Source organism: Eublepharis macularius, chromosome 4 (assembly GCF_028583425.1).
Source record: "Eublepharis macularius isolate TG4126 chromosome 4, MPM_Emac_v1.0, whole genome shotgun sequence".
Lineage (NCBI taxonomy): Eukaryota > Metazoa > Chordata > Lepidosauria > Squamata > Eublepharidae > Eublepharis > Eublepharis macularius.
The window spans coordinates 103,759,811-103,776,086 of NC_072793.1; the positions used below are offsets into that span (position 1 = coordinate 103,759,811).

The following is a 16,276-nucleotide window of genomic DNA, read 5'->3' on the forward strand; positions in this document are numbered from 1 at the left end:
AAAGAAATCAGCAGCAACTGATCCAGTCTTGTATGGACTGTCTCTCTCACCTTTTTGAATGATATGTTCCTGGTGACAACATTTAGTTAGATTATGTCTCCACATTTTATTGCCTAATGTGAAGTTGGTATATAATTAAACTACCTAACTTCGCACAATATTATGCTTGGAGTAACATTTCATGGTATCACACGTTCCAACCATCAGCCTGCCTCTTCCACCACTATTAAAATGGTTTCATGTTTAAAAAACATTTTCATACTGATTTTGCATATGTTCTTCCAATCATCATAGAGAAAACTGTTAATTTCCTCCATGAATTTCCTTTTGAAGGGTGAGGTAGTCGTTTCTGACCTTGCAGCGCTCAATATCTGTACGATCATAGATATTTTCCTGTGTGATCCACAAACACAATAGAGATGTCTCAAATCCCACTCGCATATTTTTCACATTGCATCAAATGTATCATATGCATGTAAATTTATATGCATAAATTTATATATATAAATTTGTGTGTGTGTTAAGCATTGAAAAAAAAACCATCCCAAGCCTGCAAATGGAGCTGCAAAGCAATCATGAAAGACACCAAAACTAAATATAAATACAACAGGGAAAGTCTGATCTGGACATACCCCTAGTTCGTCCTCTGGATGCTTATCAAGATTGGAATTCTGTGAACATTTGTGTGTGTGATGTGCCCTTCTGACTTGGTCCCACTTTGCATATTGGGCCTTACATATAAAGAAGTGTGCACAGAATAAGTCTGGAACTCATTTTTATTCTCCTAGGTGTTCCATTTAATTTTTTTAAACCTCTTTTTTATAATTTCAGAACTTCCTCTATGTGGGGGTGTAATCTGTGATGAGAAATCCCATTGTGTGGTGAAGGATGGGCAGACAAGATGTGAATGTTTACCAGGCTATCAGAAAATTGGGACTGACTGTCACGGTGAGAGAAAATACTTATCATTTATATAAAACTTAATAATCCTCAAAGAGCTTCCTACACATTCACTTTTTGTAGTCTTTTCTACAGTCCTGTAAGTAGACCCCCCATGGATCCATGGGTCAAGATTTCTCACATCAACCCATACACTGTATGAAAGCCAATCGTGTAACTTATCTACTTCCATAGGCCTCTAGGATGGCCCAGTCTCCACCCCCGCCCAACGATGGTTGTACCTGTGTGGTATATTATTATTCCAGTGGAGAAGCTGAAACGGAAAGAAAGTAGCTTTTCTAAGGCATTTCTGACACAAGTTGAGTCACAGGTGCCCGAACTGACTTTCAGCCATATATTCACATGGGGACTTACCTTTAAAAAAAGGCAATTCTTTTAGTATATAGGGAGTGCTAGGGAACATTTGTGGGAAGGGACCATGGCTCAGTGGTAGAATTATGAATTTTGTGTGCAAAAGGCCCCAGCTTCAGTTCTCAGCATCTCCAGCTAAAAGGATCAGGTACTAGGTGATGTGAAATAGCTGTGTCTAAAACCCTGTAGAGCTGCTGCTAATCAGAGCATACATTACAGTCCTTGATAGGCCAGTGGTCTGGCTCACTATAAAGCAGCTTCATGTGTTTCATGAGTGTCAAGGGAAAATGCATTCCCTTATGTAACTAAGACCCAGGCACTTAGGTCTTTAGAGATCAAAATGAGCATTTTGAATTGTGCTGGAAAACAAATCGGGAGCCAGTGCTTTTTACGTATACATGTCATTCACCAGGGCTATCAAAATAGATCCTGATCCAAATCCAGTCTAATAAGGATCCTGATAACTGGCATAATCCAGAAATCTCTGACATAGTATTCTTATTGTTAACACAGGAACTATAAAATGGTAAACCATTTGAACATAACATTAAAAACCACCTTAGTCCTGAATTCCACAGTTCTCTGCAGCAACTGCCCCAACATTGTGGTTGAGTCTAGAGTAGAGATGGGCACGAACAGAAAAAACCCCGGACATGATGTTCGTTTTTCGTTGTCGTCCACAAACAGGGATTCACAAACAACCACGAACATGGCCGTGTTCACAAACATGTTCATAGTTGGCTCTTTGTAGGGGCCAGCAGGCTCTCCTCCAGCCATCATCCAAGTTTGGTCAAGATCCCTACTGCACCACTCCCAGAAACCTGACCTGAGTAGGCACCAGGAAAGGTACCAATAATAAATAATAGCTTGGCCACAGAGCCTGGCAGCAGCCCTGGAACTTGAAGGGGTAGATCCCTACTGCACCACTCCCAGAAACCTTACCTGAGCAGGCAGCAGGAAAGGTACCAATAGTAAATAATAGCTTGGCCCAGTAGACAGCAACTGTCTCTCCCTCTCCATTGTCTGCAAACTAAGCCAGAGCTGGGAGCCCCCCTCCCCCCTGCTCTTTGCTCCCTTGTAACAAATTTGGAGCGCCACACTTAAAAGGAAGACCTGCCTATCAAGCTAAATTGGGCTTAGATTGGGGTTTCTAGGGCAACAGCAGGAGTTCAGACAGAGTTCAGGCAATCCCTGCCTAAGTAGCCAAGGGAATTGATTGCAGGTGTCAGACTGTCTGGCTTGATGAACAGCAACGAACAGCAATGAACAAGGCCTGCAACAACCACCTGTTCGTTTAGATTGGGGCCTCACAAACAGCTTGTTTGCAAACAGAAGATTGGACTGTTCGTGGCTTTTTTTTGTTCATGTTGCTGTTCGTGCCCATCTTTGGTCTAGAGATCTAGAAACTGGCTTTCATGATCCTCATGCACCATGGAGCCATTCTTGTTTGTTCTTCAACATATATGGTCCCAAATGCATGAAGCCTTCACTAAACCTCTTTGTTAGACATAGCTGAGGACTGATGAGCAGGCCAAAGTCAACACAAGCATATGTGGAAAAGATAAGCTAAATGAGATGGAAGTCCACAGGACTTGGTCCAGATGACCAGAAATATTTTTATTTGTCTGTTCTACAAAGGGCACACTTCCACCGTCTGAGGACAGAGAGTGAACTCCAAGTTAAAGAAACAGATTATTATTTGTAGTGTGGTCTTTAAGAGAAAAAGTGTCCTTTAAGAGTACCCAACACTGTTAGAACTATTTTGATACCATCCACTTCCCCTAATGCACCCCAGTAGAAACCAATAAAATACACAAACATAGAAGCCTGCAAATATCAGCTGTAAATAATCAGTGTCAAGCGCAGAAGTCTCATGAAGATTGCTTGGAATGGTACAAAGGGTATGGGCAAAACCAGTGACTGTAGTGCCAACACTGGGCTCTTACTGAGGGACCCCCACCGTTCTTGTGTAGTGGTGTAATTGCTGAGAAACTTCCATTTAGTAACTATCCTTAGATTCGAGCCATTGTACTTCATCAAAATCTACTGCTGCTTCCATTGGTTGACTACATTCCTACTGCAAAACATCTAAATTCTGGTGGAAAACTTTTAACTAGGTTATAAGTTCCCAGTTTTCTCATTTTACATTATTTCCAGCTCAAGATCCTTGCAGGTCCTCTCCATGCTCCTCATTTGCTGTTTGCAAGACTCTTGGGCCAACAAAGTATGAATGTACCTGCAAATATGGGTACCAAGGAGATGGTACGATATGCCAACCCCTAAATCCCTGTCTCAGTAATAATGGAAATTGCCCTGAAAATTCCACCTACTGTAAGTTCTTAAGTCCAGGAAAGGTAAGCTGATGAACATTATATGTAAATTGCTTTATTTATGTTTTAAAGCAGAAATTCAGTTGTTATCCCATTAAAATTGACTATAAGGTACTTCATACACTCCTTATTTTAGAGATCTACTCTTATAGATTTATTTAAATAGTTAACCATTTTAAAAGTGCTTGAAGAGGACATTTCCTAGAAAAATAAAGCTTCTGTTGCTGAAATCTTAAAGTTGAAACATCTATCAACAAAGAGACTGGAGACAATGTTTATTTATTTAGATGTTTATACCCCACATTTTCCCCCCATGGGGACCCAAAGCAATAATTTTCCCTTTCTCCATTTTATTCACACAAATAACAAACCTGTGAAGCAGATTAGGTTGAGAGAGCATGACTAGCACAAGGTCATGCAGATCAAGTAGTTTATGCAGTGAATCTCCTAAATTTGTCTAGAAGTAGCTTGGATGGGGAGGGCACAGATAGGGTAGGAATAAAATTAGAGACCAAATAAGCATATTTTTGTCAGTGTGGTACTTTGGGAAACTACAACTATTATACTCACAGGCTTTACTATAATTTCTTGTGTTCTTCAGTTTGTAAAGAAAGCATCATTTTGATAATTCTTTGAAAGCCATTCATTTTTGAGGTTCAAAATAATTCCCTGGCAGCTATGTGCCCAATTACATTCAAAATCATTACTGGTTTGGTTAATGTCTCTAACATCCTCCCTTTTGAAAAGCGTTCATATGCTACATGTACATCAGTCATGTCAGTTATTCTATGTCCACCCAACCAAAGGGGAGCTGAATATCAAACCAATATGATGTATGAGGAGTAAGCAACAAGGTAGCAATTATATAGTGGAAGGATGACTGCTTTTAAAAAAAAATCCAGAAAATTATTACATGAATTTCTGTACACAGAGTGTCTTTACAACTGAATTTGGCTATGTAAAAGTATGGTTGTTGTGGGTTTTCCGGGCTGTATTGCCGTGGTCTTGGCATTGTAGTTCCTGACGTTTCGCCAGCAGCTGTGGCTGGCATCTTCAGAGGTGTAGCACCAAAAGACAGAGATCTCTCAGTGTCACAGTATGGAAAAGATGTAGGTCATTTGTATCTACTCAGGAGGGGTGGGGTTGAGCTGAGTCATCCTGTAAGAGTTTCCCAGGGTGTGGAATGCTAATGGCGGGAGGCTTCACTGTATCCTGAGGAGGTTCTTTTGCATATGGATTGGTACTTGATGTGCTAATCTTCTCTGCAGGGCTATTGTCGGGGGTTAGAATGTTTTGTTAGCCTGGTGTTTTTCAGAACTGGAAACCATGCTCTGTTCATTCTTAAGGTTTCTTCTTTCCTGTTGAAGTTTTGCTTATGCTTGTGAATTTCAATGGCTTCCCTGTGCAGTGGGGATATGCACAGAAATTGCTCCACCATATAGTTCATGGCTTTAGATACAAATTAGACAATTGAAGAAATTCTCACAAAGAATGGGTAAGATGGTAGAAAACTGTTGAGCTCAAGGCTGAAGTCCAGGAGTCAAGTTACTGCAGCCTTTGCCAGGACAACCAGCAAAGTCTGAAAATAAACTGCAGCCTTAAATACTCTTTCAACTGAAGATGGAGATAAAGGCCCCTCCCCTCCAAGAGTGAGTTGCCAATATTTAAAGGTGTCACATCCTGTTCTGGTGGCAAGTAGTACAATGAGGCTGAGAGGGTTCATGGCTTGGAGAGGTCAGAGGTCAGTGGAAGAGAGATCTCTAGTTCAGCACTAGGCTTTGGGATGGGGGGATTCAGGGTCCAAGTCCAAATCAGAAGGCAGGGCAGTATCCTAGGGTGAGTGGACTGACTAAGAGTCTTATGGCTCTTCCTGAACATCAGAGGCAGCTCCTGGAGAAGTCTTGACTGTCTCTTTCTGCAGCTGTGTTAGGTGCCCAGCTACCACTTCTTTTCCTGATGAGAAGGTCCCACACTCTGGTCCATGACAAGAACAAGACCTCACCAGTCAGACTGTAGACAGTCTGTAATTACCCAATTAATTTCCTCATGTGTAGTCGGATCACCATGTGCTAGAGTACTGCAGATGTCTGAACTGCATAAGGATGAGAAATGCTGGACCACACTCAAATGTTCTCTCAAAACCACCCAATTCCGATAAACACAACATTTGTACACTGCTTTTTCTTTCTTCAGTCAATGTGCACGTGTAAACCAGGAATGACTAGCACAAATGCTGCAATGGGCTGCACGTTTACTAGTGAATGTCGACAGAACCACTGTGAAAAGAATTCAAAGTGTGAAGTAAGCCCAGATGGGACTGTCAGGTAAGCTGTGTAGATAACCTTTTTAAAAATGCAGGGTAGGGAATCCATTCCATAGCAAAATTGTCTGCTCATAATACTGGAATACAAAACAAATTGATCAACAACTGCCCATACCAAGCATTCTCTGTTACAGCTCCCACCTGGTAGAATGGCCCGCCTGATAAGATCCGGAAGGCTGCTACGCTTTTATCATTCCACAGAATACGTAAAATGGAATTTTTCGGGAGGATATTGTTATAATAGAATAGGGTTGTAGTTATAATTTCTTTGAAAAAAAGTATGCAGTTTTATTGCTTTGCTTATTGTATATATTATATTGTTTCTATTGAATTCTTTTAAATTTTGTAGTATTTCTTCAATTTCAGCAAGAAGGGTAGATAAAATCAATAATAAATACAGTGAAATGTTAATGTTCTGTGTAGTGTTGAGAGGTACAGGTGACGCTGCTCTAATCAACAGCTACTCCATATGGAAGGGGAGCCTCAAATCCCTTCCAAGAAGCCAGTGGCAAAAAGACCTTTAAAGACCTGCCTGTCATACAACTGGGTACTAGGGAAGCAGGGAGTAGGACAAGGACTTACTGAGGCAGGGTGCTGCTACAAGCCCTGACCCAAAGACCAGTTGGCTGACAGAAGTCAGTCTGTGGTGTGGAACCCCTCTGTGATAGCCTGACCTTTTAAATCTTGACGAGGGATATGCAATTGGCTACATCCAGTTTAAAAATATACTTGAAAAATAGCTTTTTTGTATTTATTTTATTTTTTAAAATTTATGTCATTTATAGTTTGCCTTTCTCACTAAAACTCAAGGTGGATTACACAGTGTGAGATCAGTACAGTCAATTTCAAGGACATTTCCATAAACAATGCCATAAGGTAAATAAACACAATTTTACAAAGACATAGCATTAGTAAGAATGCAATACAGAGTTGAAGAAGTGCTGAAACAGAGCATAAGCAATTCTAGGGCTGACATTAGAAGCACAAGTAAGTAGCTAATAGGAACACATATTTAAGACAACAGGTAGTATGTAAGGCAACATAGTGGTGAAGTCTATGGTCCTTAACTCATTAGCAAAGCATCTGAGAGCCCCTCCCTATAATGCAAAAGGTTTTTTGAAAAATTCAGTTTTGCATAGTTTGTGGAAATCTAAGAGAGTAGGGGCTTTCCTGACCTCCTCAGGCAGGCCATTCCACAGAGCCACCACAGAGAAAGCCTGTGTACAGGCTGCTGTTGATTTCACCCATGTTCAGGGTGGCACTTGCAGGAGATCCTGTTCAGATAAGCACAGCTGTCGTGGAAGAACATAGGGAGGGAGGTGGTCCCATAGGTATGCTGGACCAAGCCATGAAGAGCTTTGTATGTGATAACCAATACCTTGAACTGGGCGTGGTAACTGATAGATAGCCAATGGAGTGACTGCAGAATGGGAAGGATGCCCGTGCTCCTGCTTGCTCCAAATAGCAGTTGCACCACAATATTTTGCACCAATTGGTGTCTCCTAGTTAATTTGGACGGGTGACCTATGTATAGTGCATTATAATAGTCATGTCTTGATGTTACTGTAGCATGGATCCAGGTGGCCAGGTCGGCCAGGTCGAGGTAAGAAGCCATCTTTCAGGCTACAGTGAGGTTGTAAAAGGTGTTTTTTGCAGCTGCCTTGTTGTTCTATAAGTTGCATTGGATCCAATATAAGCCCTAGGCTTTTAACCGCATCTGCAAGGGTCAGACGAACTCCGTTGAAAGTGGGGAGTACAATGTCCTTCAAGATCTCTGTCTTCCTAACAAACATCACTTCCAACTTGTCTTAGTTCAATTTCAATTTGTTCATTTTTAGCCATTTCACTACAGCTGTCAGGCATTGATCCAAGACTTCTACTGCATCCTGAGGGCATCTGGATAGCGAGATATAGAGTTGGGTGTCATCTGCATATTGGTGACATCCAACTCCATAGCTGCAAATGGAGTTTTCCTAAAGGCTTTACATAGAGGTTGAATAACATGGGAGATAAGATTGTGCCCTGTGGAACCCCACAAGATAGTTCCCGTTCTGGAAACAGCTGATCTATTATTCCAGTATATCCAGATATATCTAGCTTATCTGGGTATATTCATATAAACCAGTATTTACATTCTCAAATAACCCAAATATGTCTGGGAATATCTGGGAATGATGTTTTAAAGGTTGCAGCAGCTTGGTTTTTTCCCCTTTGCAGGTTTCCCAGGCTACAGGAGGAGGGAGAGGGGAGGCAGTGTTACTGTGTGTGTGTGTGTGTGTGTCAGTGTAGGTTGCTTGCCATATCACTGCCAGGTCTGGCTGGCTGCGTTGGTACTACTGGCTCTCCATGTTGGATGCTGGGATTCTCTGGTTTGATACTGGTTCTGTTGTGCTTGTATTGGCTCTTGGTTATGCCTGGCATCTGTGAGTGACACTGGTTCTGTTGGCTTGTAACAGTGTTCCTTGCTTCAGTTTGGTTCTGCTGGGATTCTCTGGTTTGATGTTGATTCTGTTGGGCATTGTTGGTTCTGTCTGCATTGGGAGGATTTGGGTCACTGGTTGCTATTGTGTGTTTGGCAGAGATGGCAGAGGCAGAGAAGGTCCAGATGAGGTCTCCTTGGCTATGCCCAATGATAGGTGTCTGGAGATAGCCCACACCAAATCTCTTTGCAGGAGGCCATCCGTCTTCAGGAAGGCAATGGCCAGGGCAAAGCTTGTGCAGCCTGCAAGACTGCCTTCAAAAGTGTGGTGGAACAGGCCTATGAGGACAGATCAGAGCTTCTTTACAGAGCTATGAAGGAGAAAGTCCATGGAGAGAGGAGCAGTAATACACTGCTTGCCTAACCCACTCTACTCTCACTTCTGAGGCCAGTGGGGCCAAAGAGGGCCATGATGGTGGATGGAGGGTGAGCAGGGTTGATGCCCACCCCTCCCACATATTTATATTAAAAACCATATGACATACTAGAAGGTATTTTCTAGGTATTTTCCATTATCCACCCTATACCATACCTTGTGTATACCTGGCACTACCAGAGATGAAACTTGTCAAATCTTTATGACTTGGTTGCTATCACAACTGGTAAGTAAAACCAATAATTTTCACAAATTATCTTGCTCTCTTGTTGGTCAGCTGTGTCTGCAAAGAAGGTGAAATTGGAGATGGGAGGAGCTGCTACAAATCGCTCATTGATGAGATTTCTGAGCTGAATATGCGGGGAAGAATGCTCGGGAGACTAAGAAGCGCAAAATCAATGTTTGGTAACTCTTTAAAAATATATTTGATTAAGCATCTAGAAGAGTATACCAGAGAGTAATTAAAATTTCCATTTGTCTCAAGTTTGCATTCACCAAATTTGTAATGTGAATAACAAAGGGCATTAGAATTACAGTGTGAATGATTGTGAGGAAGCTGGGCCACTTTATGCAACTCTTTGTCAGAGTAGCCTGTGTTCAGCCCCTGTGGCAGCTGTGTTTTCTGCCTTTAAGTATAGTTAAGGAGAAATTTAAGAACAATCAAATGGCAATATAACTGTCCATTGCATTTCCTCCTTCCCACTGCTGCAGACATGGCAGTTCATGCTGACGATGCTGCCTCCTCACAGGTTGTGGACCTAGTGTCTTCCATGGCAGCACCAATTGGGAGTCTCCCAATTTGTGGCAGCTCCCATGCATCAGGCAGGCCACACGCTATAGTTGATCTTTGGGATGGGCATTCATGTGGATCTGGATGTAATTGAAGTGGTGCCATGTTCAGAACACTTTGTCCTAAAGGGCTGTTTGGGTGCACCTCACCCACCCCCTGCATAGGTGGTGAGCTGATTTATGCTTGCCCATGGAGACTTATGGATCCGACTGCTCTATGGGATCCAATGCCCTCTTGCAGCTCACTGGATGTGCTGGTAGAGGACTGGCATGCCCATCTCTCTGAAGCCATCGATGAAGTTGCTCTCCATCACCCTCTCTGCCCCCGCACCAAACTAGCCCCGTGATATACTGAGGAGCTATGACGGATGAAACAGGAGCTGAGATGGCTAGAGCGAGTGTGTGGCATAGTCGTGACGAAGGAGCAAGAACATCTCATAGGATGCTTATGAAAGCCTATGAGATGGCAGTGAAAGCGACCGAAAAGGAGTTTTATGCCGCTTCTATTGCATCCACAAGCTCCCACCCACCTCAATTATCTAGAACAATTTGACCTTTAGTCTCCCTATCGCAGTAGAAAGGCAAATTGTTGATTCAGGACTTAGCTGTGAGGCCTTTGGGCGCTTCTTTGCAGGTAAAATCTTGTCCCTCTGCCAGGACTTGCCGGCCACAGTTGAAACAGTACATGAACTGGAGGCCCCTTGGCCATCTTCTGGTTCGGTTTTAGATCACTTTAGCTGCCTCTCCCAGGATGAGGTTGACAGGACCCTTGCTGCTGTGAGGCCTGCCACTTGCCCCTTGGACCCTTGTCCATCATGACTGGTTAAATCCAGTGGTGACAAACTTTGGGTCCCATTGGCGGAGAGCATTAATTTCTCTTTGAGCTTGGGCATGTTCTCTGGAGCACTGAATGAAAGAGGCAGTGGTAAAGCCCCTTCTGAAGAAGCCATCTTTGGACCTCACAGATCCATCCAGTTACTGCCCAGTTTTGTATTGCCTGTTCCTGGGTAAGGTGATTGAGTGGGTGGTGGTGGAGCAGCTGCAGGTATTCCTGAATGACTCCTCAGTCCTGGATCCATTTCAGTCTGACTTCTTCCCTGGCCACAGGATGGAGACAGCGCTGGTCACCCTCACAGATGATCTTCATTAGCATCTGGATCGAGGCAGGTCAGCGCTGCTGGTGTAATTGGATCTGACGGCAGCGTTTGACACTGTTGATTATGACCTTCTGACCCACATTGTGCTTCAGCTGGCCCCACTCAGCCAGCGAAAGAGAGTGGCCCTCAGGAATGGCCTAGTGGGGATCTGCAGAGGGAGGGGGGACTGGTGGCACAACCTTATGTATGAGTATTAGAACTTTTTGAAGAAAAACACTGGGAAAAGGCAGGTGGGTGAAATTTCCCACTGCTATACCAGCTGATCATCTCCTGAAAAAGTCTTGCTATTTAACCCTGTCTGGAGACATAGTGGATTGAACAAACTTTTTTCTAAAGGAAGTACAGGGCCAGTTCAAGGCACTTTGTTGCCCCTTGCAAGGTATATGCATGTCCTCCTTGTCCCACTCTGCTACCAGCTGGATTCAAGCCAAGAGGAGATGCCAGTCACCTCCCATGCTGCTCTTTGCTGGGAGTCCTTGTAGTTCATCAGTACCTTCCTTATTGTGCCACTCCAAGCAGTCACTTAGGTAGCCTGATGTGAAGAAACAGCCCTGAGAAAGTAACATATCCATGGTCATCCTTGGACAGATGTTATCAGTATTTAGAGAGACAGGGATGAATCTCAAGCACTGTCCACATTGCCAATATCCATGTGGCATGTTGAACACATGTCTGTATAAAGCCTTCTCACATACAGCTTTCTTAGTAAGAATGAGAACCCATTTGTACATGTATGAGCTCTTATGTGAACATTGAACCAAATGTATGGCAATTGGGGGCTGGTACAATGCATCTCATCATATCCCCCCCGCTCACACACACACACATTTATTGTGATATCTGCACAGGATTATTATCTGTGCTTTAAAATACTCATTGTTTGTCTTTTAACAGATTTAGGTTGTGCATTATTGCTGAGAAAATATGGACCTTTCACAGTTTTTGTGCCATCCACTGGACTGTATCATGATAGAACTCAGTACTTCAATGTAAGTACCCATGCCTCCTGGTAATTAATGATAACAACTGCACTTATATACTGCTCTTCTAGATAGATTAGTGCTTCACTCAGAGCAGTGAACATAGTCAGTGTCATTATTATCCCCACAATACAGCTGGGGAGCTGGAGCTGAGAGGAGTGGCTTACCCAAGGCCGCATGCTGAGCTCATGGCAGTAGTGGGATTCGAACCAGCAGGGTACTTATTCACAACCTGACCATTTAACCACTATGCTACAGCAGCTGTCATGGCCCTGATACTGACATTTGATTTGCATGTTGAAAGGGTAGCGAAAAGCTTCTATTTCAAGTCACCAGTGATTATTCCTTAAGAGAGCTGCTATTTCTGATCTAGGGTTACCAAGTCTCTGGGGGGGGGGCAACTGGGGGATGGGGGTCAGAGGAATCACATGGGGCGACATCCCACATTGCACCAGGAATAAAGTCATTCCTGGCACAACATGAAAGCAATGGGGTCTGACTGAGTAAAAATTAGCCTGAAACACTAAATTGCTTTCCCACCCCCCACAGGCAGCTGAGAGATGGTGGTGGGCAGAGGCTGAATCCCCCACCCCCACCAGGGAAATGGCAAGCCTGCTCTGGTCTGCTCACTTGTTCCCTACAAAGTGAGAGCTGTTATAAACAATTAAATGGACCTTTTTAACTACACATGCATAGCAAAGGCACAAATACTCTTCCTTTTAAAAAATTAAAACCTCACTGTCTGATATTGCTAGGTTTATTATGAATTGTAAAACACAAATCATAGCATATATTCTAAAAATACTTCAGTAATATTTCAAGAGGTTGCTATTTAATCTTCAAAGAATGACATGCTGTCATGTATGCAGGCATCCATGCCATTGTTGTGTTCTGCATCTTACACTGAGAGTGATATAAGCATCCATGCCATTATTGTGTTCTGCATTTTTCATTGCATCTTAAACTCATACTGAAATAATGCCAAAGTTAAATACTGTATCTTATGCATTTTATATAAGTCACCTGAGGGTGTCTAGACTGCTAATACTAATTTCCAGAGGAGCCAGTGGCCTCTTTGTTATCTCTAAGAAATATGTACTTTCACTTCTGGGTGTCCTTGGAGAAGAGCTGCAGCTGTGTACTGAAATGTATCTTTTTCACAGGAGGGAATGATTCCACTATGTATTTTGTCTAGACTAAACTACTCTGTTCCCATGTAACTTTTTGAGTTTTCGTGCCTGAATGCAAACGAGCCAGAGGGCAGGAGAACGTCCCCTATAATCAGTAGTCCTATTGTTTGAATAATCACTTCTGTGAACTTCTACCTACAAATGTACGCCTGAACTGAATAGACCTCTGAATAAAGTTTCTTCAACCAATGCACCTCCGTGCTTGCTCTTAGGGGCTTGGGGATCTATCTGCCAGGGACTGCCACCCTCTAATCAGTAGTCCTATTGTTTGAATAATCACTTCTGTGAACTTCTACCTACAAATGTACACCTGAACTGAATAGATCTCTGAATAAAGTTTCTTCAACCAATGCACCTCCGTGCTTGCTCTTAGCGGCTTGGGGATCTAACTGCCAGGGACTGCCACCCTAGGATTGACATTTTGGCAGAAGTCCCTTTTTTCCCTCTGCACCCGAAACCCCTGGAGTTTAGCTACCGGCATCATGTCATTGGAGTCAAACCCGAGGACCACGGAGCCAGAGAAACCACCTTGAGTCCACCACTCTCCCAAATCTCCTGGCTGTTGAGATTTTGGGGTTTAAGCAAACAGCATGGCTGTGCCTTCATAGCCTTGTGCTACTTTAAATGGGGAGGCACCGTCCTGTAGAACTATGTATTGTATTGTTATAACAATATTCTGCAAAAACTAGAAAATCAGTCCAATTATCCTGTTGGTAATTGATATAACATCTACGGAATTGTTCTAATGCTTGGTTAGTTCTTTCTGTTTGTCCATCAGTCTCTGGGTGATGAGCAGAGTGGAGTCCTTGTTCAATTCCAGCTACTTTCATTAGCTCCAACCAGAAGTTGGCAATGAATTGTGTTCCCCTGTCGGAGATTACCTTTTCAGGAAATGAGTGGAGCCTGACCACGTGTTGCATGAAAAGGGTGGCCAGTTTCTTTGCTGTGGGGTTAGAAGTACATGGAACAAAATGGGCTTGTTTTGAAAACAAATCAACCACCACTAGAATGACAGTGTGTCCCTTTGAAGGGGGAAGGTCAGTGATAAAGTCCATTGAGACCACAGCCCATGGTCTAGAAGGGGTTTCTAGTGGTTGTAACAGTCCAGGGTTTTTTCCCCTCTGGGTTTCCCCATTATACATACTGGACAAGAAGATATATATTGAGAAATGTCTTTTCTCATGGCCACCAAAACTGCCTTTGTACAAGATGCAAGGTTTTCAAATATCCAAAATGCCAGTTTGGAATCATGACATTGTTTTAGCACTTCCCCTCTCAGGCTGGCTGGGATGTATAATTTATCGATTTTGTACCAGTTACCATCTTCCCCTTTTTTCAGATTGGTTTTCGGTACATCTTCCCCCTCCTTTTCCACCTCCACAGTGTAAAATGCAGAACACAATAATGGCACGAATGCTTATATCACTCTCAGTATAAGATGCAGAACACAACAATGGCATGGATGCTTGGATACATGACACATGCCACTTGTGGAAATCTATAGTAGAACTCTCTGTTTATAGCATTTAAATGGCACTTCATGTTTTTGAGGAAACACATTATTCTGAAAGTAAATTGTTTTACTAACACATATCTGGATGTTTGTAAGACACAAAACAATAGTTCTTTTGAGATATCAAAATGAAACATTCAAAGATTTTACAGTACTGTAATCCCCATTGCTCTGCATAAAGAATTAAAATAATATATACTATATAAATAATTAATGGATATTTGAATTAGTAAACAATCAATACAATTTTCGATATTATGTACTTCCATAGGCTGCTGTTAATGTGGAAGGAAACGTGGCGCAGAGTGGTAAGCTGCAGTACTGCAGCCCAAGCTCTGCTCACGACCTGAGTTTGATCCTGGCGGAAGCTGGGTTCAGATAACCGGCTCAAGGTTGACTCAGCCTTCCATCCTTCCGAGGTCGGTAAAATGAGTATCCAGTTTCCTGGGGGTAAAGTGTAGATGACTGGGGAAGGCAATGACAAACCACCCCATAAAAAGTCTGCCAAGAAAACGTCGTGAAGTGACGTCCCTCATGGGTCAGTAATGACTTGGTGCTTGCACAGGGGACTACCTTTACCTTTAATGTGGAAATATTGCAGCATTGGAAGCATTGACATGAGGGGATTATTTTCTGTTCATTGTCTTGGCTTTTGTACAGTCCTATATATGCAGGCCTAAGATGACCATGGAAAAAAATTCCAGAATTTTCGCGACAATTAGAAGCATCCCTCTTCCCCTTGCCATTTTCCTGCTAAAAATTAAATGTGAGCAAGGGAAGAAACACTCATCCCTCAGTTCTCTCTTTGTTGCCACAGTGAAAAGGACTCCATTACTGTTTTCAGCTTTCCCTCACCTCATTCTTGAGGTTGACCTCTTTTTTTCTTAGAAGTGTTTGAAAATCATCAATCCTTATAGTAAAAATTGGGTTCTGCCTGCCCTTGGAGTCGTAGTTCTATTTTTAGCAACTCCACTCTCCATGACTTATGTCTCTGCTCAGAATGGCTGCTCCACAGGAGGAAGTCCTTGGACAATGAAGCTCTTGCTAAAGGTCTTCTGTCAGAACTGCTATTAGAATCCTTTAGAGCACACATACTCTAATAGATGGGTTGTTTTTTCCTTTATACATACCACTTTACCATCTCCATTTTTAATGCACTGCAGAATAAACAGCACTCCACCTCTGATTTAGCTCCTGTGGATCAGGAGGGCAGTAAGCTAAATGCACTGGGCAGGAAGCTGTATCCCTCTTCTGCAATTTCCTCTTCCCTTGCTAATTACCAGGTCTTTATGAACCATTTATGAACCATTACCAGCTTTTTTCCTGAGATGTGCATGACACACCTATTTTGAAGTCCTGGAAGATAAATGTTGACCAAAATGTTATAAACTAATACTACCAGGCTCTCAAATGACGTTATCTTAGCAAATCACAAACCAAAACTAAGGCCTTTTTTTGTACAGGCATTTTTTTTTTCTCATTTGGCCCCATACCTCTTCAGGTTTTCTTCTGAATGCTGGATGATTAACTCCCCCTTCAGATTTCAATGCGGTGTTTCAAGGGTTCTCTTCCAAGTTTTCTCCCCACACAGAAAAAGTGCAGACACAGGTCCAATATGGAGACAGTGTCAGGGAAAATGCCTGCTCTGTGTGTGTGTGTGTAATCTGAATTTCCCTTCCACATGTCAGGCATCTAGGCTTTTCTGCGATCTTTCTGAAAATGTCACAGAAAAGTAGATTGAGAAAGCCAAAAGAAAAGCTGAGGAAACCCTGGGAGGTGCATAAAAGCACTGCAATGCTGTGGGAAATGGGGAAAAAAACCCTGCTTC

General features: G+C 42.7%; 1 protein-coding gene across 3 annotated transcripts in view; it reads left to right on the forward strand.

Moving 5' to 3' along the window:
• STAB1 (stabilin 1) overlaps nucleotides 1-16,276 on the forward strand; it is a 154,092-nt gene that overhangs the window by 12,326 nt on the left and 125,490 nt on the right. For all 3 annotated transcript variants that reach the window (XM_054976233.1, XM_054976232.1, XM_054976231.1), the window contains exons 7-11: nucleotides 832-948; nucleotides 3,469-3,665; nucleotides 5,835-5,965; nucleotides 9,097-9,224; nucleotides 11,660-11,754. In XM_054976233.1, the coding sequence (XP_054832208.1) occupies nucleotides 832-948; nucleotides 3,469-3,665; nucleotides 5,835-5,965; nucleotides 9,097-9,224; nucleotides 11,660-11,754 (668 nt within the window). The remainder of the gene's footprint in view (nucleotides 1-831; nucleotides 949-3,468; nucleotides 3,666-5,834; nucleotides 5,966-9,096; nucleotides 9,225-11,659; nucleotides 11,755-16,276) is intronic.